General features: G+C 38.1%; 1 protein-coding gene across 3 annotated transcripts in view; it reads left to right on the top strand.

Moving 5' to 3' along the window:
* Window positions 1-20,283, top strand: part of LOC104067367 (cytosolic phospholipase A2 epsilon) — a 34,039-nt gene extending 13,756 nt beyond the window's left edge. Inside the window, exons 7-21 of one of the 3 annotated variants that reach the window (XR_008449963.1) lie at window positions 4,104-4,146; window positions 4,761-4,824; window positions 6,161-6,303; window positions 6,456-6,545; window positions 7,259-7,296; window positions 8,928-9,063; window positions 10,761-10,897; window positions 12,097-12,319; window positions 13,231-13,345; window positions 14,074-14,211; window positions 14,488-14,595; window positions 15,429-15,620; window positions 16,087-16,256; window positions 17,644-17,718; window positions 18,451-18,514. Coding sequence is in view for 2 of the 3 variants with exons in the window: in XM_054067139.1 (XP_053923114.1) it covers window positions 4,104-4,146; window positions 4,761-4,824; window positions 6,161-6,303; window positions 6,456-6,545; window positions 7,259-7,296; window positions 8,928-9,063; window positions 10,761-10,897; window positions 12,097-12,319; window positions 13,231-13,345; window positions 14,074-14,211; window positions 14,488-14,595; window positions 15,429-15,620; window positions 16,087-16,256; window positions 18,451-18,637; window positions 19,484-19,692 (1,993 nt within the window). In the remaining variant the exon portion in view is untranslated. Of the gene's footprint in view, window positions 1-4,103; window positions 4,147-4,760; window positions 4,825-6,160; window positions 6,304-6,455; window positions 6,546-7,258; window positions 7,297-8,927; window positions 9,064-10,760; window positions 10,898-12,096; window positions 12,320-13,230; window positions 13,346-14,073; window positions 14,212-14,487; window positions 14,596-15,428; window positions 15,621-16,086; window positions 16,257-17,643; window positions 17,719-18,450; window positions 18,638-19,483 lie in introns of those variants that run through there. The other 2 variants (XM_054067139.1, XM_054067138.1) reach the window with 2 other exon arrangements.
* The last annotated feature ends 1,199 nt before the right edge of the window (window positions 20,284-21,482 follow it).

Here is a 21,482-nt window from a genome sequence, read left to right as displayed (position 1 = left end):
GAAACTAATAATTATTCCCAACAGAACATTTTGTCTGACACTATTTATCTGAAGTAGTTTTTCACATCTTTCCCATCTTCATTCCAGAATTTACCAGATGCAGGATTTCCTATGTTAGCCTGTTCTTTCTTTCCAGCACCGCAGATGAATAATGTCAAATGTGAAGTGTAACCGCAGGCCAAGAAAGTTTCCTGGGTGGCATTTACAATAGTGGCTTTGTCACTTCTGTTTTTGTTTGACTCACTACAAAAATTGTGGTTTGTGTTACTCTTGCCAAAGAACATTGCAAAAATTCCCTCACAATACTCCAGTGGGCTGTATGAATCGGTTCCTGCATTTATTCCCGTTATCTTTTATTTAAAATGGAAGAAAACGTTTTTGGTAACTTGCTTTCCACAACTGCAAGACGAATACCCTCTCTAGTTTTGTCTCACTTTCACACCATTCCTGCAGTACCTGCGAGTGCTCATCTCTCTGCTGTCACTACCCGTGGCAGGCACTGAGAGCCAGATGTTTGATCCTAAGGACATAGAGAGGAAGGCATGTTCCTTCCTCCAAGTGACTTTTCACCAGGAACTGAGCCAAGGGATTGCAAATGCTCACCCTGTGTTTTATGGGCCCGTAATGAGCCCAGCTGGCATGAGAGCTGCTGCCCTTGAGCAGCTGTGACGGAAAAGGTAAGGCCACACACAGGTTGCTGATTTGTGTACTTTTGTGCTTTTTATGTTATTTTCTCATGTTTATAAATGGTAACATGGGCTTTCTCACTTGTGTTTCTCCTGGTAGTGTCCAGAATCAGCAGGAACCTCTACGCGTCGAAACAGGGACAGGGTCCCGCTGGACTAGGTGGCTTCGCTCCCTCAACATTCCCCTCCCTTCTGACCTCTTCTGAAGCCCATGCCTGATATTTAGTGGCCCTGAAGAGACATCTGATGAACTAAACGGTACTTTGAATTTCCAAGGAAAGGTGTGAAAACTTCAGGGTATTTGCTGGGTCCACTGAACTTTTTTGGCATATTTCTGTCTTTCAGGTGTCCCAAGTTGAGGAAATGCATCTCAAACAACTCTTAGAAGAATGAAGGACCCCTCTTACACAACTTTTCATCTCAGCTCCCCCACTCTTTTCTTTTCAAATGTGAAACGTTGTCAAAAACAAAGCCCACTTAATACACATAAATGTAAATAGGTGTACAAAAATTGTATAAAAGTTAAATATTAAATATTGAAATATGGCTAAAGCATGATTTTTAGAAAATAAAATTCTTTTTCCTCTTTCCGTAGTTCTGCTGTATTATTTTGAGAAATTTCTCCCATGTTGGGGAGGACCAGCAGATAATGGTACCCATTTTTTTTGGGTACTGCTGAGAAAACTTAGAGAAGGCTAAGTCTCCATCCATCAGGGGCCAAATGTATTGTTTGTATTTGTGGCAGGAAGTCACGGGGTCTCAAGGAGTACTTTAGGTTGCTCCTTGATTTAAGTTGAGGAAAATACTATCGAAGAATGTTGGAGGCAAATACAAATTTCTTTATAGAAATAATACCATCCCCTGTACATGTCTTGGGTAGTCAGAAAGCTCAGACTGAGCTATGCAGAAGCTTCTAAAAGAAGAGGAAGCTGGATCTGACATGAAAGAATTAAGGTTTTGTACACAAGTATAAAGAAATCCAAATTATCAGTGAAAGAGATCACAGTTGCCTACTCTAAATGGGTACTGTAATATGTGAATCTGTGTGACTGTAACTTTCCATACAATACAGCCAGTTTTGTTATAAGCCAGATGATCTAAAAAAGGAGTAGAAGGCAGTTTGATGCGTACCAGGTGTTGGGAGGTGATACATGGGCTTTCAGAGTCCACTAAACTATTAGGAAACCTTTCAATAGGGTCTCTCCTGCTGCAGGCTGTAACATGCTACATGTTCTCATTGTAAAACCGAAGTCTGCATTAGAAAAGGCCATAAATCACAAGCTATGATGTAGGAGAGGATAGGACTGTTAGTGCGTGTAACGAAGGCTGCCTAATAGCAGCTTTGTTGTTAGAGAAAGTCACTTCTCAGCACTATGTTGTGTCCGTAATTCAGTGCTCCAAAACAAGGCAGAATAGCCAGGGGTCCCTGACAACCTGAATGGTAAGAGCTCTTCTGCATCCAGCTCAGCTGTGTTTCTAGGGATCTTCAGAGAAAGGTGAGTGCCTTTTGTCTTTTTAAAAGAAGTGTATAGATCACCAGGTGAAAAAAAAAAAAAATTGAAAAAAATTCAAAACATCTGTCTTATGCTGTGACCAGAAGTCTTGAAACTCAGGATATAGAAGTTGGAAGCACAGTGTGGAGAGTAATCAACAAGTGGCAGCAGCTGAGCTTCCTTACAGCGGTGACAGCAGAGGAGACACCCCAAGTGAGACATTTCAGCCATTGGTGCTTAATGCCTGTGTTTTCCCAGATTATTGTAGGAGCCTTCCAAGCCATTCTGTCCAACAGTACAGATCCTTCCACCCTGTTTGAAGGTCATGCCTTGAACTCCTAATTATCTAAGTTTATACTTTGCTGATACAAATAATACTACACTCTACTGGATATTTCCTTGTGTAAGACAACATCTTTTCCTATCTTTGCACCTTCATTTCACCAAGCTATTCAGACTGAGATCTTTTAATATCCACCATGCTTCCTCTCTGCTTTCTTTAATTTTTTAATGAAGTATTTGGGATAGCGACACATACATCATGTAATGATACAATTATTTGACTATAATATACTAATTAAGTCCAAAAGTTTGGGTCTGAAACAAAAATTGCATCGTACTTAACTACATTTCCCTGCATGCAGGTAGAAACACTGATTTTCTTTGCCTGTTCCTGACCAACGTTATTTGAACTCTTTTTAAACACACTTTAAAAAAAATCCTACAAAATTCTGCAGTAAAATTCTTTTTTCTAGTGTATAACGTTTTTTTTGGTGGGGATTGGTTTATTTTTTTTTAATGTATTTCTTTATCTATTTACTGGAAAGTTTTTTCTGAGTGTTCTGTGCTGTATTTAGCCAATGCATATTTTTGCTCTTAAAAGAAAGTACTGATTTAGAAATGAAACTTTAAACTAAATATGAGCTTTGAAATTTTAGGAGAATTCATCATAGGAAATTTTACAAAGCTATTTTCATGTGTGTTTATACTGAAATTTAATAGTTGTGATAAATCTTCTTTTAAAATGAATAATAACAATGTAATTTATCTGATTTTAAAGGAAACATATTGTCTGGTTTCAGCTGAGATGTAATACATATCTAATCAATACAATTTATGAGACTACTGCGTGTATAATCCATAGCTTGTAAAGTCTGAACAAAAAACTCATACTTCCTGTAGCAAGATGAGGAGTTGCTGCTCACTCTTTATAATTTTATGTATGTATATATTTCCTTTGGACTAATCTGGGTTATTGAGACACTCTTTGAATTCATATCTGCAACTTAATAAAATGGTAAAATATAAGATATCCTTACTGAGACATTGCCTGATTTTCCTGAAGGAAAAATATTTTAGAATATAAAATTTTGCATCTATAGTGTATGAATCCACTTCTACTCCATGACAGGTAAATGGAAACGCATCTACACATGTAGTGATGTATTAAAATATCTTGTTTATTTTGAAAATCTCTTTATAGAGGCAAGTACAATTTGTTCCGCCGTTATCCTAATATTTTGAAAATTGTGGAAATCTAGACTAATTTATTAGTGGGTTTGAGTGCAAAACCTTGGGACAAACTGTGTGATAATCAAACCGATCAAGGTTGACGTAACAGCCCTCAGCTCTCCTCAAACTGAGCGTGTCATGAATCGGAATTCATTATATGGTTCACTACAGAAGGTGTGCAAAACCACAGGAGAGAAAGCTCAGCTTCATATTCTGTCAGGATGGGTGGAAAAACTTGCAACTCAGATTGTCATCTAAAACTATGCTTGATAAAAGCTTTAAAGTATTTTTGAGTGAGAATGTTAAAGTCAGAAATGTCAAAATTGATATGGGGAAAGTTAGTAACGTGTTAACTCATAGACTTAAATATTTGCCCCATGTATAACATTCTATTTTCCATTTTATTTTTCAGTCTGGACTATCCTGATAGCATCATTACCAATGGGGTACTAGTGGTAATGTATATTTCTTACAATCTTTCATATGCGCGTATCACAAATGTTCATGTATTTAACTCCAGAAACTTTGAGCTTTGACCCAAAGCCAGTACTATCAGCCACGCTGCCCTAATGAAAAAAATAATATTGTTGGCACTAAGGTTCCCTGTTTTCTGGTCACTCCAATGCATTTCCACCTATTGCAAAGCCATGCTGTGAGGCTGCTGTCAGCACAGTTTTACCACCTATTTTCTTCTATAAATTTAAATTTCCTACTCATTTCTCCCACATCACATATCAGGGTTTAATGGTGGAAGTGATAAAATGCTCATAGGAAGTGTTTTAAGAGTCCCATATCTCAATAGATCTATTATTTCGAATAAGTCTCATCTTTATTCTAAGTACCTCTCCAAGTTCAAGAAGCTCATGAGTTTGAAAATACTGATTAAGCTCCCCCTTGCTTTCAAATTTAGAAAAAATACCTTGTCACTATTGCACTCATTATCTGAAGACATAGTAGTAGATAACAATCTACTAATTGATCAACTAGATGGGTTGGTTGAGAACAGTATGAATCACTTGCAATGACATTTATGCTTCTCTCAGTTGTCATTTATTGTCTCTTGCTACAGGCACGTGAAGTTTCCTGTTTGGAGGTTAGGGTGGATACAGGGAAACTGAAGCAGCAATCCACAAGTGAGGTTATTGCTTCATTAACCTATTGTCTTTGTGTTATGATTCAGTCATTATATAGATGTTGAAAAATTAATAATCTGTTGTGCGTGTTACTCTAGCTGTGTCACACAACACTTAGTTTCACTGTGTCTCACCTTGCAGAAAGATTGTATCTGTCAAAGTTCAAATTAGTCAAATATTTAGTTCTGAGGCAAATCTTAAATTGAGGCAAACCCAGCCATATATACTTGGAAAAAAACTTATATTATTTCTCTTTTTTTATTGCTTGTTCAAAATGAAAATTTTTAACTGTTGGATCTTCTTTTAAAATTATCTTATATTTAAATTAATATGTAGAAATCTTATCCTGTATGTTTTATTTGGGTTTTATTATGCACAAAGTATCAAGCCAATCAGAGTTCTGAAAAAGAGGTTTTTTTGATTGCTTGGGCAAAAATAATTAACTTAAGTTTAAATGTAAAATTGTATCAAAGGGGTCTGCACAAAATGCAAACCAGCACCAAATTGCGACTTGACCTGTAAAACGGAATTGTAATAAATGTAGCAGGATGCCTCACTAGTCTTCACTAGTCTTTAAATTCATTCAAATGAACAGTAGGTTGTGTAGTGTTGCTCATGGGGCAATTCTCAAAAAATTGTGGCTGTTTCAAGATAATTAATAAATGGAAAACTGATCTTTATGAATAAAATCATAACAACGGCTAAGTTGCATTATAGGAAATTTCTGACTGAAATGCAACATTGGGTGGGAAAGGTTAGCAAACTAAAATTGTATGCCCCTTGGCCATGATCTTTGAAGAGAACAGCAAACAATCTCACTCTAAATGTAAGGGCTTTTATGTACAAGGAACACAGCTCTTGGGTTGATGGATTGTTTCAGTTTTGGTGTCAAGAGGGCACTTGTCAATGAGTCAGCTTGATTTTGGGGTTTGAGTCATTTGACTATTGTAGCAGGCACAATATACAGTAAAATGCACATGATTAACTAGAAAAGACTGATTTCAAACAAATGACTCTTATTCAATATAAATAATCCAAAATGCCTTTAAACTGATGCTCCTTTAAATCTAAATCTCGGATTTTACTCATGGAAAGCACCAACCAAATACACTATAGTATTACAAAAATACGTGCTTTCTGTGTATTAATGATTTCTACAGACCGACAAAGATATCAGCTTTCAATCTGTTTAGGGCACCCAAAGTCTCCTTAATCATTGTGGTGTAAGGAAGATCAGACAAGAAGTGTGCAGAGTAGAAGCTGATTTTATTTATTAGTTATGTGTGTTCGCTTGGAATAGTTAAAATTCTCATTGTTCCTTTTCTTCTATGTTTAGATCAGGAGCTTACATTTACAGTGAAAGGATCCCATGAAGGAAGCCAGAAGATTTTGCTGGACTCTGAGCCCTGCCTTAGGATCATTGTGTTTCACTGTGTTATAAATGAACAGACAAGACTGGATATCATATTGCCAGAAGAAGTATGTTCCTCTTCTGTATGTTATCACTAACCTTAATGAAATTAGAAGAAATTAATGTAACCAGTTAACTGAACTAGCCCTCTTAGTAGGAGAAGATATAGCGATGAAAAACCTTTCCTGTGCAGGTCTCTAACATTTTTACATTGTTTCAGCTGGCAAATAAAAACGAAAGTGAGAAATCTGGGGTCCTTTCTTTCCCTCTGACTTCAATCCCTTTGCAGAAGGAAATAATAGTAGAAGAGGTGAGTGCTGTGAAACTTCTGAAATGACTATTTTCAAAATGTGCTTAATATTGTTCTGCTAGGAACAAAGTTACTGAGTGAACAAAATCACTATGTGAACTTGTAAAGCTGATTATTGAAAATGTTGAAAAAAAATTGAGACTGTCATACTCACTTTTAAGGAAGCAGTTGTTAACAATAATTATAATAATATGAAACTCATTGCAAATCTGTGTCCCAAAATTAGAATTAAGTGGTTTCAAGGAACAAAAACAACACATGCATTTCAAAATTTCTGGTATGGAGATAATTCCAGAATGGCCAGTAATTAAAAAAAAAAAAAAAATCAATCCAGAATATGACCCTAATTCAGACCTCAACTTGTCTAAATATTGATATTGAGAATGTTTATATGTGTGATTTTTTTTTCTCCCTTTTTTAATAAGGTAACTTCTCTCATTCTTATTACTCCTAAGTGTGCACACTGTGAGCTGGTGTAGGATGCAAGTGTGGGGCATACCCACTGCCCCAAACCAACAGGCTTGCCAGATAAGAGAGAATTTGATTCCAGAGTAGAAAGTGAGACTTGGGTTAATTATACCAAAATAATGTCTTTAGCCATATGAATTATTATTTGAGAACCTTCTTTCTCACCGAAAGTGCCTTGCTTGAGCTTGAAGGAAAGATATGTTTTAAAATTTTGTGGTAATTAGCTTTATTTTCTGGATTTCTAGGATAATTCCTTTCACTTGTGCTTGACAGCAAGGAAATGGTAAGATAGCCTTTTTCATCCTACCATCCAGGATTATCCTAAACTAGTTATCCAGGTTTTTTTCCTCATAGGTGGGGAGATGAACACATGCTGTGTGAGTGCTTTGTCCTGTACTCATGTGGTGCCTGAAGTAAGTGCAAGTCTGCTGCAGTTACAGGATCATGCAGTTCAATATGAGTTTATGAGTCTCGGTAGGTTTCTTCAGAGTAAACTAGCCTATTTTATGACTAATATTCATAGACATGAATAAAACTGCACTACTCACGTATTAATTTTGTTGCCTATTTATGCCAATAGTCAGATCTGCATAATGATGGAAATAAACCCTATTCCTCTTTAATTTTGCAAAGTCACCAAACAAACACAGGGCAACCTGGCTTCTGCCCCTTCTCCTGCTTCACTGAACATAATGGGAGGTGAGCAGCTGCACCTCTGCCAGCCCGCTCACAGGGACAGAATTGCACCAGTGATATGTAAAATTGAAGACAATGAGGATTTATGGTTCAAGTGAGAACTTCATACTTTATGCACCATGCTTACAACCGGGTGTTATACAGAAAGGAACTAAGGTGGATTTTCAGAGCACGGGAACAGTTTGTGTAGGTGAAATTCAGAGCACAGGAAGAAGAGCTACTTGTTCAATCTCAGCACATAACGAAATATATTGAAATGTAAATCACAGATCTATAGGGAGAGCAAGAGGAATTTTAATCTACTGCTAAAAATGATGTTTGCTTTTATAAGATCAATCAATTGACCTTACTGTGTTTTCAAAATTACACTGTGATATACCAAATTTGCTGGAGAGCAAAGGTTATTAATAGTAACCCTTGAAATATTCATGTTTGTGAAATATTGGTCAAAGTGCTGTCCAGGATACAGTCTGCAGCCATTAGAGGGTGATGTGACACAGAATATTTGGTCAATATTGAGTGGTCTTCTCAGCAACGAGGGTGTTTGTGTTGTTGAAAACACAAAACATTAGCTGCCAGTTGGTTGGTTTTGTACCTTTTTTCTGTAAGTTTTTTTGGCTTATGCTTCTCATTTCTGAAGGAAGAAAACTAAGTATGGCTGCCCATATGGAAGAAATGATGGATTTTTTGATATATTTTCAGGATGAAGCTTGCAAATGCTTATCTAGAAATCTCTTCAGCACACAGGTGAAAGGCTGGAATTCACAGGACAGAGGCTGAGCAGGGTGTGATGCTGCAGGACTTGCTCTGCAGTTCAAGTTCTATCACACAGCTCATTAGGACCCTCACTTTAAACACTGTTAGTGAGCTGTCAAAACCTGAGAAAAGGTGAAGGTGGCATTGCTTGACTTTTTTCAGGATGTCATGGGGACAAAAAGGAATTGTTCCAGGAAAAATTACTGCTGAAATTACCTCCTTTGGTGATCTTTCCATGGCTTGTGTGTCTTGTCTTTCTGCCCATGTCTAAAGCACCTTGGAAACTCCCCTTCATCTTCACTATTACTTCTTACTGGCAATAAAAATACTCCCTTTTTTTTCTGTTCCTTGATTAATATGCAGACTTAGAAACAACTTGTTTTACAGATGATTTGTGCCACACAGCTCTTGAAATTGGCTATAAATGACATGTGCATTGATTTCTCCCATTGTCTCTTCCAGCATAGGAGACCTGGATGTGCGCTTGGGGTTTAGCCTGTGCACAGAAGAGAAGGAATTCCTATGGAAAAGGAAGAAATATGTTGCTGCTGCTCTGAAAAAGATTCTTCATTTGGAGGAGGATCTGAAAGACCACGAGGCAAGTCAATACAATCCCTGGTAGCTCCTCAGTTCAACCCATTCCTGGTTGTTTTTGATATTGCTCATGAGTTTTAGGGGGAAAAAATGGGCAGACATGGAACAGCTGGGAGAAAGTGCCTGGGAAGTAGTGTGCCTCTAGCTCATTAACAGAGACAAGGTGGTGGTCATGGCATTTGTGAAGGATTTTGAAGGGAGGAAGCAAAAATTTCACACAGTCTTCTGTAGCAGATAAGACGCGTTGTTGGGAAAATTGACTTCTAGGATAAAACTGACAAGCTGGAAAAGAAGAGTGAATCTTACAACATCATTGAGTGGTATAGATTAAATAGCTGATTCATTAGCCGTTTCTGCAGCATTATCACTGTAGACCATGCTCCTGCCTCTGTAAATCAACTATGAGTTTTGTAACTGCTTATGTCTAGATGGGTTGTTGAAAATAAGAAAAGTACAAACATATCAACAGCAAGAATCCTGTTTAGCTGGCAGTTAAAGAATGATTTGGATAAATACAGTTTTTTTAAAAAAAATCACAATTTGGACTTCAGAGCAGAGAATAATATAGGAAATGAAGTTTTCAAGAAAACTGGAAAGAATAGTTTTACATAGCTGTCTGAGAGTTTCCTGACACATGGAAAAGTGGTGGTAAGACCAAAATAGTTAGACTAAAGTTGTTTTTGAAAAGGTCTAATTACTCTGGCGTTCCTTTTACAGTATTTAAATTCAACATTGCGGACAAAAATCCCCTCTGCTTTGTTAACTGACTTATATTTGAACTGAGAAAAAAAATTACCATTAGAATTGTAATTCATCATGAAAAGGTTAGAAAAATGGAAGAACTAAAATATAACTTTTTGAAATTATTCTGATTTTAGTTAAAATGATCAGGTTTTCCTTATCATTATTTTATAAAAATTCTTAAATTTTAAGTTCTTATCAAGTTTAGTATAGGAAGAACGTTTTTTTTAAAATTAATTTAAATTTCATAGAACGGGAGAAATATTTTCTTCAATCTCTATTCATTGACTTGAGAATAGCAGATTGACTGATGAAATTAGAAGGTAATAATTAAAAAGGAATAAATAGACCTTTTCCACAGGGAATGTAAGCAACTCAAGATACTAATGGAAGCAACGAGTGTACTTAATCAGAAAAAGATTAAGAGAAGACTATTCTGTCTCTTCAATTAGACTTGGAATTTGGAGCAGGGGAAGCCAATTGATGATTGTACTTTAGGACGTAAAGTAATTAGTGGCCTGAGACCAGGAAGGTTTTGGCTGTTGTGTGGTCTGGCTGATTACATAGTATTGTGCATTCTTCTGAGACACCGGTCATTGTTAAAGGCAGAATCACAGATCCCTAATCTACTACTACATGGTAAATCCTGTCTTTTCTGTGATGGCTTCTAATAATACACTTTGAGAAGAATTCCAGGGAGATGAGGTTCATTTCCAATTATATATTGAGTAAAGAGCCTCCTGCCCCAGTCTGAATGGGTAAGATAAAAACGTTCCCTCTCTCATCAGTCAGGTGGTGCTACAGAAGTCTTTCGCAACAATCACATCGTTTTTGCATGGAGTAACATTGTTGTTTGTGTCAATGCCTGTAACCCGTTATGTGATTTCTGCGGTACGAGGGAATTGCTTGTTTCTAACACATGCATGGCTTTCACTCCCTCTGCCTTACCATGTTGAACAGGTACCGGTGGTGGCCATCACAACAACTGGAGGAGGAACGAGATCTCTGACAGCAATGTATGGCAGCCTGCTGGGTCTCCAGAAACTCAACCTGTTAGACTGCTTTTCCTACATTGGTGGTTTATCGGGTACCACATGGTGAGAATGATCCAAACAAGGTTTATGTTTACACTCTCTTTGCTTAATACTGTAGACTGTTTGGACAGCATCGTCAGCTTATATGGTGCTTAGTAAAGGAAAAGCATTTATATTTTTCCCACAATCTCCTGTGTGTCCATCTAGAGCAAAGAAATAAAACATAAATATAATAACAGATCAATTGCCATGTTCATCAGCTGCCATTGTCACCATACTGACACAGACTATGCCTGGTATTTTCATGCAAATGCTCTACTGTCTTTTCATATTTTATCAATTATACATTAGACTAAATGCAACAAATTTATCTTTAGACTGGGAATTGAAGAAAGACGGGAAGAAGAATTTATGCCTGCCATTTGCTGGTTATTCTCACTTCCATTCTGGATTTAGAGTGAATCTCCCTCTGGTAAAAAGTGTATTTGAGACTAGAGGTATTAATGCTGTCACAGACAGTCAAATTATACCAAGTTACTGACCTTGGAGAGACTGCGGTTATGGTTGCTCATTAGAAAATGCACTTCTCCTAGTGCAGTTTGTGTCATTTTTAAAAGAATTTAAGTATTTAATCATGTGAACTCCAGGTAGATCCACTTCTCTACACCTAGCTGGAAGTGGAGACAGCATTTTTGCACTTGTAGGTCCTTTATTGATGTCCAAACTTTAATGGCAGATTTGTCTAAGCATCTGCCAAAGTTCTTTTAAGTTCTCTGCATGCATGTGGAGACCTGAGTGTACCTGTCTGTGTTATGATTTCAAGGAGACAAGTAAGAATGGTTGTACCAGGACATGCCCAGGTCCCAAGTATTTCTCAGTTCTCTTGCAGGCAGGAGCCAGCAGCAGATACTGGAAACAAATACGGGACTAGAGCAAACAAGTAAAAATTACTCCCTAGAGTACTTTTTACCTTCCAAGAAACCGATTTCTAAGGACTTGTGAAACCTTTGTATTTCGTATTTTCCTTTGTATTTGTATTTTCCTTCCTTGAATTTCTCAGATGAATTTTGAGCCCACATAAACCTTTATCATCAAAACCAGGAAACCTTGGAAGTTTTGTTTGTTCTTGAAAAGGGAGTATTTTAGATGCATTTAATTTTCAGTTTTGAATCTCATAGGAACTGAGAAACAGGCAAAGAGTTTTCTGAAGCCAAACCACAGCATTAGTTCTCTTTCATTATTTTCCTCTAATGTTTCTTCAGGACAATGGCAAACTTATATGAAAATTCTAATTGGTCACAAAAGTACCTGGAGGATGCAATCAAGGAAGCTCGCAATCAAGTAACTAAATGCAAGATCTGCTGTTTTTCTTTGGATTGTCTTAAGTATTATTACAATGACCTGAAGGAGAGGACTAAAGAAGGACATAAAACTTCTTTCATAGACCTTTGGGGGCTTGTCATTGAATCAATGCTACATGATAAGGTATTATTCCTTTTTTTCCAGAAACCTGATGAACTTCTGTAGCTATAAAGAAGAAGAAAACAAACCCTGGAATGCCATTCAGTACTACTAATGCAAATAACTAGTTTAGTGATTGATTAAATTCTGTATATTCAGATTCATTATTACAACATAACTCTTGCTTTAAAGTAAGGTTCACCTTCAACTGAAGGAGCCATGCCATTGCAGTCAAAGGTGTTTTTTCTTGTTAAAGAAAGAAAAATTCTGAAATGTAAACTGTTTACTTTGGGCATGAAATATTGTGACTAGAAGAGGCACCGGAAAATTTGAAATTATTTACTTAATTAGCATAAATGAATATATGCATTTATAAAGTGACTTAATTATAGACTGCATATGGAGATGATTCAAACAGTGGGAAAGACCATTCTGTAAATGTTTCATCAAGTTTTAAGAAAGAGTGAAAGAAATTTTGGTACTTTAATAACAGTATAACTTAATTAGTTTCCTTCTGTTTTGTGTTTATACAAGGAAGTTTTTAATTGTCATGTGCAATAGAATATATTCTTCAGTATTAATATACTCGCGAAATACATTAAAATATCATAAAAAATGTTCCCTGATATTTGGTAAAGGAAAGTACTTTACATTTTATTTAGCCACGCACTTCTTCCTGGGAATGTTTTTTCCTTTGCTGAATCTAGAGTCAACCTCTCTGCGTTCCTCAAAATTCAAGAACCCATAAAGGGTGTAGCTGCTGTTTATGGGATACTTGCCAAGTTTGGAATATGCTATGGCAGATATTTCTGCACAATCCAGTGAGCTGAGAAAATGGAAGGAAAACCTAAGTAAAGCTTGTAATTCATAGTGTTTTATTTCAAGTACAAGTTGGTTTTCAGTTCATTCCATTAACCATATTTAATCAAACCCAGAAAGATGAACACAGACTCTCCGACCAACGACAGGCCGTGGATAATGGTCAGAACCCGTTGCCCATCTATGTGGCCATCAACCTCAAGTCCAACTATAGTGCTCAGGCATTCAGAGGTAAATGGTTATGATCCAGTCTTCTTAACTACTTTATAATTTAAGTAATCTGAACTAAGACTAAATGCATGTAATCAGCTTTAATACAACATCTTTTAATTCTAATCACAGAAAAACTCTTAAAATGTCATATAATAGTGACTATCACTTAAAAATCTCCAAACATGTCTACTCTTTAGGATCTGAGTTTTCAATGTTGCCGGAAGCTAAAATATATTTATATCACAGATTATGGCAAAGTCAAAATTTATCCTGGTCACAAAAACCTTGCAATGAAGCTAGTTCTTATGATGTTTCCACGCAGTTTATTTTGATCAATAAATAAAGAGAAAAGCTTGACTTTTTGTTTCCAGAGGCAGGAAAATCACTATTCTCTCTAATATTAATTTTCATAGTGTGTGTTTAATATGAGCAGCTGAGTACACCAAGTGAAGGCTAAGCTCTCTATCAGTGTTTCCCTTAAGGGAAGAAGTTATACTTGAGCAAGACATGCTTTTGGGTAAGACTATATGCATAGAATGCTTATGGTTTCATTCAGACCACAGCTTTTCTGCTGGAGATTGCTCTATCAGAAGACATATTCTCAGTGTACTACTGTAGCTGGTGAGGTATATTAGATGAACTAGACAGTATCTTTCTCATGATTTTTTTCCTGCTTTCTAGTACCCTCTGTTTAGCATCAGTTAATGCATTATTGCCTTTCCCTAATCTGTCTGCTGTCACCATAGAGTGGCTGGAGTTCACTCCCTATGAAGTCAATCTCCTGAAATATGGAGCGTCTATTCGTGCAGAACATTTTGGAAGTGAATTCTTTATGGGAAGGCTGGTGAAGAGGCTCTCAGAGACTCGAATCTGCTATATGCAAGGTGACTATTGCTTAGAGGGAAAGGTGGCCTACGCAAGGGGCAGCTGGTGCAAGTGAGCACGTGGTGCGTGTTGGAGAGCCCTGGGAAAACAACAGTGAACAGGTTGAGCAGGTGTGACTTTGTATGGGCAAGGACGTAATTAGGAAGTATTCCCACAAAGATATCCATCCAGACAGAAAGGAAGCATCCAAGGGGAAGGATTGGAGGTACGTATCAATTACAGTTCTTCCAAGACTAACCCATCAATCAGTTTCTATTCTCTATTTCCCATTACAGGCATGTGGAGTAGTATATTTTCCATAGATGTGATGTATGTCTGGAATTTGGCTACTGATTCAGAGGACTTCTGGTACAGATGGACAAGAGACAGAGTAAAAGATATCGGTGAGATCGTTTGTGGTTTTTTTTTTTGGTTGGTTGGTTTTTTTACCACCAGTGTGTATTGCTTATGTTCTGTGCAGAGGTCTAATGCCTGAAAAGATGATGTGAAAGTCAAGGAGAGAGAGATGAGGAAAGCAAAGAAATTGGCTAAGAAATTTTTCTGCCTGATTTAGAAGAAATAAATTTTGCTTCTTCGGCAAAGCTTTGGCAAAGCTGTACCTTTTTCTAAAGGATGTACAGCCACAACACAAGTTTCTATCACACATGTAAAAATAATATTGTATTAGGAATCCATCTTAATATTGTTAAGTTAGGATATGGTCCTCTCTGGCTCCTAATACCATCAATAGAGAGACATCTCTTGCAGAGTGCTGTTTTCTCCGCTAAGCTGCCTGCAGAGAAAGCTTGCTCTTGCTGTTAATTGCATAGGGAACCTGGAGTGACTGGCCTCCTGACCTAGCTAATGTTTGCAGCTGGGTGATATTCACATGTTTTCTGAAGGTGTCCTGTTCAGAGGCCAATGTTGCCCTCCTGTATGCTTTGGAACTCAGCTCTTGTCTCCACCACAAGTTGTGATAGAGGCTGGCATGATTCCAGGAAGTCTGTGGTGGGAGGTGGTGCTTACTGCTTAGCAGCTTGCTGCCTGCAGGTAGCTGTCATTTAATTCACTGAGTTTTATCTAGTTGCATAGACTTTAAGGGCTTCTAACTATGTTTGATTTACCTTTGGGGTGGGGGTGGTCACAACTGCCTTTATTAGTTACTCAATTTTAAAAAAAATATTGATCATTTCAGAAAACTGTCCTAAACTCAGAACTTCTTCTTTCCTTCTTGCAGAGGAAGAACCCTTTCTGTCCATGAATCCTTATGAGACAGACACATGCCTGTTCACTCCTTCAGGCGCCTTCTCCTCTGCTCTGCGAGATGTCTTAACAGGACGTCCAACCATTGCACAGTATCCCAATTTTATCAGAGGCTTCCAGATGCATAACAAGTACCTGGAGAGTGAAGGATTTTCCACTTGGAAAGGCACAGTAACACAGAATGTTTTGCAGTAACATTTTGAGGAGGTTTACGTTTGGGAATTTAATTAGGATTTCCCAGTGAGGAGAAAGAGACGAGACTGAGTTCTTCTAAAATTCCACTTTTCCATTCCACAAATGGAAGACACGGAAACCAGATTTGAACAGTGTTTAATTTTTTGAGGGGTGAAATTGAATTTGGTTGTCGGGGGATTGTGTGCCAGTAGACAAGGTGAGCTTAGCCTGAGGAGGCAGGAGAGATCTCGCCTTTAAGACCAAAAGCTGTTTAAGGTGTCCAGGAAGGAAGAAGTTGTAGTGTGTCACTTACTCCTGCAAATCAGTGTTGCTAGCAAGTCAAAGCAAGCCAGTGAGGATGGTGGGCAAAATTCTTTCTTCTTCCCTCTTTAACTTTCTGCAGATGAGCAGTCAATTTCATTTTGTATTTGTTGTGATGGGAAATGTTTATATTTCAGACACAGTGATAGACTCCTTTCCAAATAAACTGATGGAAACAGCAAACGATGACCTCTCCCTTGTTGATACTGGCTTTTTCATCAATACCAGCTACCCACCACTTTTGAGATCAAAAAGGGAGGTGGATGTCATCCTACATTTAAATTACAGTGGCGGCTCCCAGACACTGGTAAGAAAAGCTATGGTATCTGAGATCCTTTTCCTTCCTGGTCTTTTGGAGTCTAGCAATTGTCAGTCATACCAACTAACTTTTCAGTACTGGAATAGGAATTAGATGATTACTACATGATTTATTATTTAGATTATTAGGTGATTTATTTCTCAGTAACCCAGAAGGATTTTAGAAGGCAGTGATGGATTTAGACATTTTAACATCACCAAGGTCTTCACTGCAGTGTATACAAAAGTTTTTGAAGAACTGACTGAGGCATATTCATCAAACAAATCATAGAATCCTAGAATGGTTTGGGTTAGAAGGGAGGGTAAAGATCATTTAGTTCCAATGGCCTTGTCATGATCAGGGACACCTCCCACTAGATCAGGCTGCTCAAGGCCCCATCTATCCTGTGTTTGAATACCTCTAGGGATGGGACATCCATTACTTCCCTGGGCAACCTGTTCCAGTGTCTCACCACCCTCATCATGTCTAAGAATTTCTTCCTAATGTCTAGCCTAAATCTTTCCCCCTCCAATTTAAAGCCATTTTGGACTTTTTAAAGCATTCTAGAGTATTCTGGAGCTCTGATACTGACTTTAGCGGTTGACACTCTTGAGGGCAAAGATGGCCTGCAGAGGGATCTAGACAAATTGGAAAGCTGGGCAATCACCAACCACATGAAGTTTAACAAGGGCAAGTGTTGAGTTTTGCACCTGGGACACAGCAACCCTGGATATACATAAAGAATGGGGAGCAAGAGTCTAAGCAGCAGCCCTGCAGAAAGGGTTCTGGGGGTACTTGTTCACCGCAAGTGAAACACAAGCCAACAGTGTGCCCTGGCAGCCAAGAGGGCCAACTGTGTCCTGGGGAGCATCAAGCATGGCATTACTCACCAGTGGAGGGAGGTGATTGTCCCACCCTACTCTGCAGTGCTGCAGCCCCACTTTGAGTCTTGTGTGCAGTTTTGGACACCATAGTGTAGAAAAGATATCAGGCTACTGAAGAGCATCCAGAGGAGGACCATAAAGTTGGTGAAGGGTCTAGAGGGGAAGTCGTATTAGGAGCGGCTGAAGCCACTTGGTCTGTTCAGCTTGTAGAAGAGGAAACTGAGGGGGGAATCTCATAGCAGTTTACTGCTTCCTCACAAGGGAAGGAGGGGGAGCAGGTGCTGATCGCTTCTTTCTCATAACCAACGACAGGACCCAAGGGAATGGCAGGAAGATGTGCCAAGGAAGGTTTAGGTTGCATATTAGGAGAAGATTCTTCAATTAGAGGGGAGTGGAGCACTGGAACAGTCTTCCCAGGGAAGCAGTTATGATGCCAAGCCTAACAATATTCAAGAAATATTTGGACAATGCACTCAGACTTATGGTGTAAATTTTGGGTTTGTCTTATGCAGGGATAGGAGTTGGACTCAATGATTCTCGTGGGTCCCTTCCAACTCAGGTCATTCTGTGATTCTGTGATCTTTGAGGTGAGCAACTTAGAGAGGCAATGGAAAGTCATGACAATATTTTAACAGATTAAATATGAAAACCTATGTGTCTCTTGGCCTATTTATCTCATATCAGTCTTATGGAAGTGTACTGCCTGATGTAGGACTTGATTAGTAATTTAAAAAAAATGAATTAGTGTTGCATACATAATGAGAATAGTACCAAAATAGACATAGGCTTATAGTAAATACAGCCATTAAAGATGTTTGGGTTTTTTTCATGAGGTCATAATGTGTATTGATAAATGTATTTGTTAATAGGGAGTCATTATCAAATGATCGCAAACTATGCAGAGGACAAAGACTTGTAAAGTGGTAAATAATGAAGAAGTCAAGACAGTGACGTGCAATCATCTGCACTGATGTTTTCCTTCTCCATTCTTTCCTTTCCATTTCTGAACCTATTTAATTGAAATAATAAAATCAGTCCTCTGGCTTTTGGCTCCATTGTCAAGGTCAAAGGAAGTGACTATTTACTTGTTTTGCCTAAAGCAGTGCAGAAAATAAGATAAGCTGCAATGTTTGGTGTGGTTATTGCTGTTTCTGTCTGCAACTTAACATCTTCCCAGAGGAAGCTTCAAGCCTTGGCATATGCACGTTGGCTGCTGAATTTGAAAAAATCCAGGTCTCTGGATTATCTTTTTTTTTGAGTTTTGATTATTTGTATTAATTTTTTGTATTAATTTTATTTATTTTATTAATTAATTTCAGCCTCTGGATCAGATTGCAAATTACTTCTCAGGGCAAGGAATTCCATTTCCCAAAATCGAGATAAGTGAGGAAGACAGGGAAAACTTGAAGGAATGCTATGTGTTTGAAGATTCTGACAGTCCACAAGCTCCAACAGTTCTTTTTTTTCCCCTTGTAAATGACACCTTCAAGAAATATAAAGCACCTGGTGAGTCGTTTGTGGCTAGCAATTTTAATCAAATATCACTTACATAGTGTGTCCTCTTCATATCTAATGATTCACTGTCATCTGTGACCTTCTTTCCAATGCTGGCATTATTAGTCTCATTGCTGATAAAAAATAACTGGTCTGTGTCAGTATGCGTGGACTGTGAGAACTCCAGAATCTTTCCTAATGCATTTGGCATGAAAATAGGCATTTATCCCACAGGAATTACTAGAAATATTATGAAGGTAAAGCTCCCAAAGGTTGTACAGCATAGGTGGTAATTTCTCAACACAAGCTATTACACTTTACAGACACAGACCTGTTATTCACTGCTTCTTGTGAAGATAGAAGGCAAAATATTCCGGTGGTTTTGGTGGTAGCCCATTCATCTGGGATTTGGTCACATATTTAAAAGTAATCTCCCAGACTGAGAGGACAGAAATCTTTCTTTTTTTTTTTCTTAGTATAGCTGTCCTCTGTCTGACTACCATTGTTTCTCCCGAACTTTCAGTTAGAGGGTCGTTATTTCATCCAGTGTAAGACTGCCTTGTTTTCCTTTTGCTTGCACTTTTCCAGTTTGGGTAAAAAAGACTTTGGTCTACAAGCTCTGCTTCTGATGATCAATGTTCTCATTCCCAGCTCTGTGGGTTTACATAATTTTTGGACAGAGGCTTGAGTCAAAGGCTGAACAATACAGTGCTACTAGACTACTTTTACACCCCTCTGGCAAATCATACTTTTCCCTCCAAATCTCCCTTTTCTACTTATAAGTACTTGAATGATTGATATGAGCCACAGTCTGCAATAAAACCTTATTGTTGCATCTCCTTGCGATTTGTCCCTCAGGTGTGGAAAGGACTCCTGAAGAGATGGCTGAAGGTCAAGTTGATGTCTCCAGTATTCTCTCCCCATTTACAACAAGGGAAGTGTGTTTCAGTGAGGAGAATTTTGACAAACTAGTGAAACTGACTGATTACAACGTCCTGAATAATGAGAAGTTGATAATTCGGGCCTTGCGCTTGGCAGTGGAACGAAGGAAGCAGCGAAATTGTTAGTCTCTGACCGCTAGATTTAACCACTCGTGTTATTTCTCGGGTTGTATATTATCTCATGAGATTAAGATGTTTGATGTTTGCCAGTTCTACTAGCAGTAGAAATCACTCACATCATCCCCTGGACGCGCTGGACTCCAATTAATCCTATTTATGTGACTGCTAGACAAACAGATTGGAATTTACCAGTGGTTTAAATCAAAACAAACTTCAAAGCAGCGAATTTATGCTTAATTTTATTGCTTTGTTACTTTACCAATTGATATATACATATCCCATTTAAATTAATAAAGTGTTGTGTAAGATAATAAAATATGTGGCACATGAAAATGTGAAACAAACCAGTATTCATGTTTCTTTTCTGTCTGGTGGAACAGCCATCTCTTGAACTGGAATTTCTCTGGTAAGTAGCTAATCCATTGTGTTGGTCTTCCTCATCTTATTTACTGTCACACTGAAGGTTTTCATGTCTGATGTGATTCCCTGTCCACTGTGAGGTTCTTGTTTAACCAAGCTTTCTTCACAAATCTCTGAAAATAAGTGTCTAAAATTACTATCAGTGTTGTAAAAATTGATACAGTTTTCACTATCAATAAAAAATACCCCTGAATTAGGTAATTTTTGTTTCACGTGGTCACATGAGTCCTCTGAGCTGCTGTTCACAGGTTCACCTATATACAGTCTGAGTAGTAGTCATATTGCCCAACTTTCCTTCCATTTTCTTTTAGAGTTGCCCCTGACTGTCCTGTCTCACTCATCATCACCTGCCTTGACTGTTCCTGAATGATTACCTTGCAGTTTTTCCCAATGTTTCATAAGATGGGAAGTGGCTGCCAGCTTTTTGTGTAGTGTGGCAGTGCAAGAGGGCCTTTTGAGCTCCCTTATGGCCATATTTTTTGCAACTGTTCAACGCTTCCCTGCAAATAGTCTTTTTGTGGGGGTTCCTCTGAGAAAGTGGTTCCTCACCATCAGAAATCCTGGAGGTGTTCTGGTGGAAGGTAGCTGCCAAAGACTCTTCTTACAACTCTGCAATAGGCAGATCACAAGCTCAGACTTTCACAATATCAGCCCTGTACTGCCGAGCTGTGATACACAAAGAGGCCTTTTCACAGCAGCTCAGAAAATGCTTGGGATTATCTTCCTTTTGATAATAAATGCTCCTACTGTTGCAATGAGCTTCAGACTGAGTCACCTGGGCAGAACTGATGTTGAAATCAGATTGATCTCAACAATGTTGAGATTAGGTCTTGATTGTGCTCAGAAGTGATAAATTAGTTTGTACGGAACAAGTTTCTAGGAAATGGATGGGACAAAATTTCTCTCCTACTGAAGAAACATCTGATGGTGTTTCTTACAGCAATTTGGATGGTGGAAGAGGAGGAGTGGGTAATTTTTTTCACCTATAAGCATGTTAATTACATTCATGCACCTGAAACACTTCAAAGGACCTGGTATAACCCTGTTTCCAGGTACAGTACTGCATATTTAAATCTAGTTTATTAGCCTTCCATGTATAAGGCAGCCATAATTCTGGTTCAGCTCCAGAACAGTAGAATATCAGCTCATAGCTTCTCTCTTGCCGTTTTCCAGACATATCTTTGGGTTTATTCCCATGGTTTCTAGACCTTTTTACTGGAAATGAAACAGAGTAGGATGGAAGGTGTTTCAGTCTGTTTTACATTGGAAATGTACTAAACAACAGAATGGAAAAAAGCCAGATAGCTGCATGACACAGCCTGAGCTGGATTAACCCTGCTTTCTATCAGGGCTAATTAGTCATGGTTAGAAGATGG

The sequence above is a fragment of the Cuculus canorus genome, chromosome 5, assembly GCF_017976375.1.
Source record: "Cuculus canorus isolate bCucCan1 chromosome 5, bCucCan1.pri, whole genome shotgun sequence".
Classification (NCBI taxonomy): Eukaryota; Metazoa; Chordata; class Aves; order Cuculiformes; family Cuculidae; genus Cuculus; species Cuculus canorus.
The sequence above is the reverse complement of the archived record's forward strand: the minus strand, read 5'-3'. Positions and strand labels throughout refer to the sequence as shown.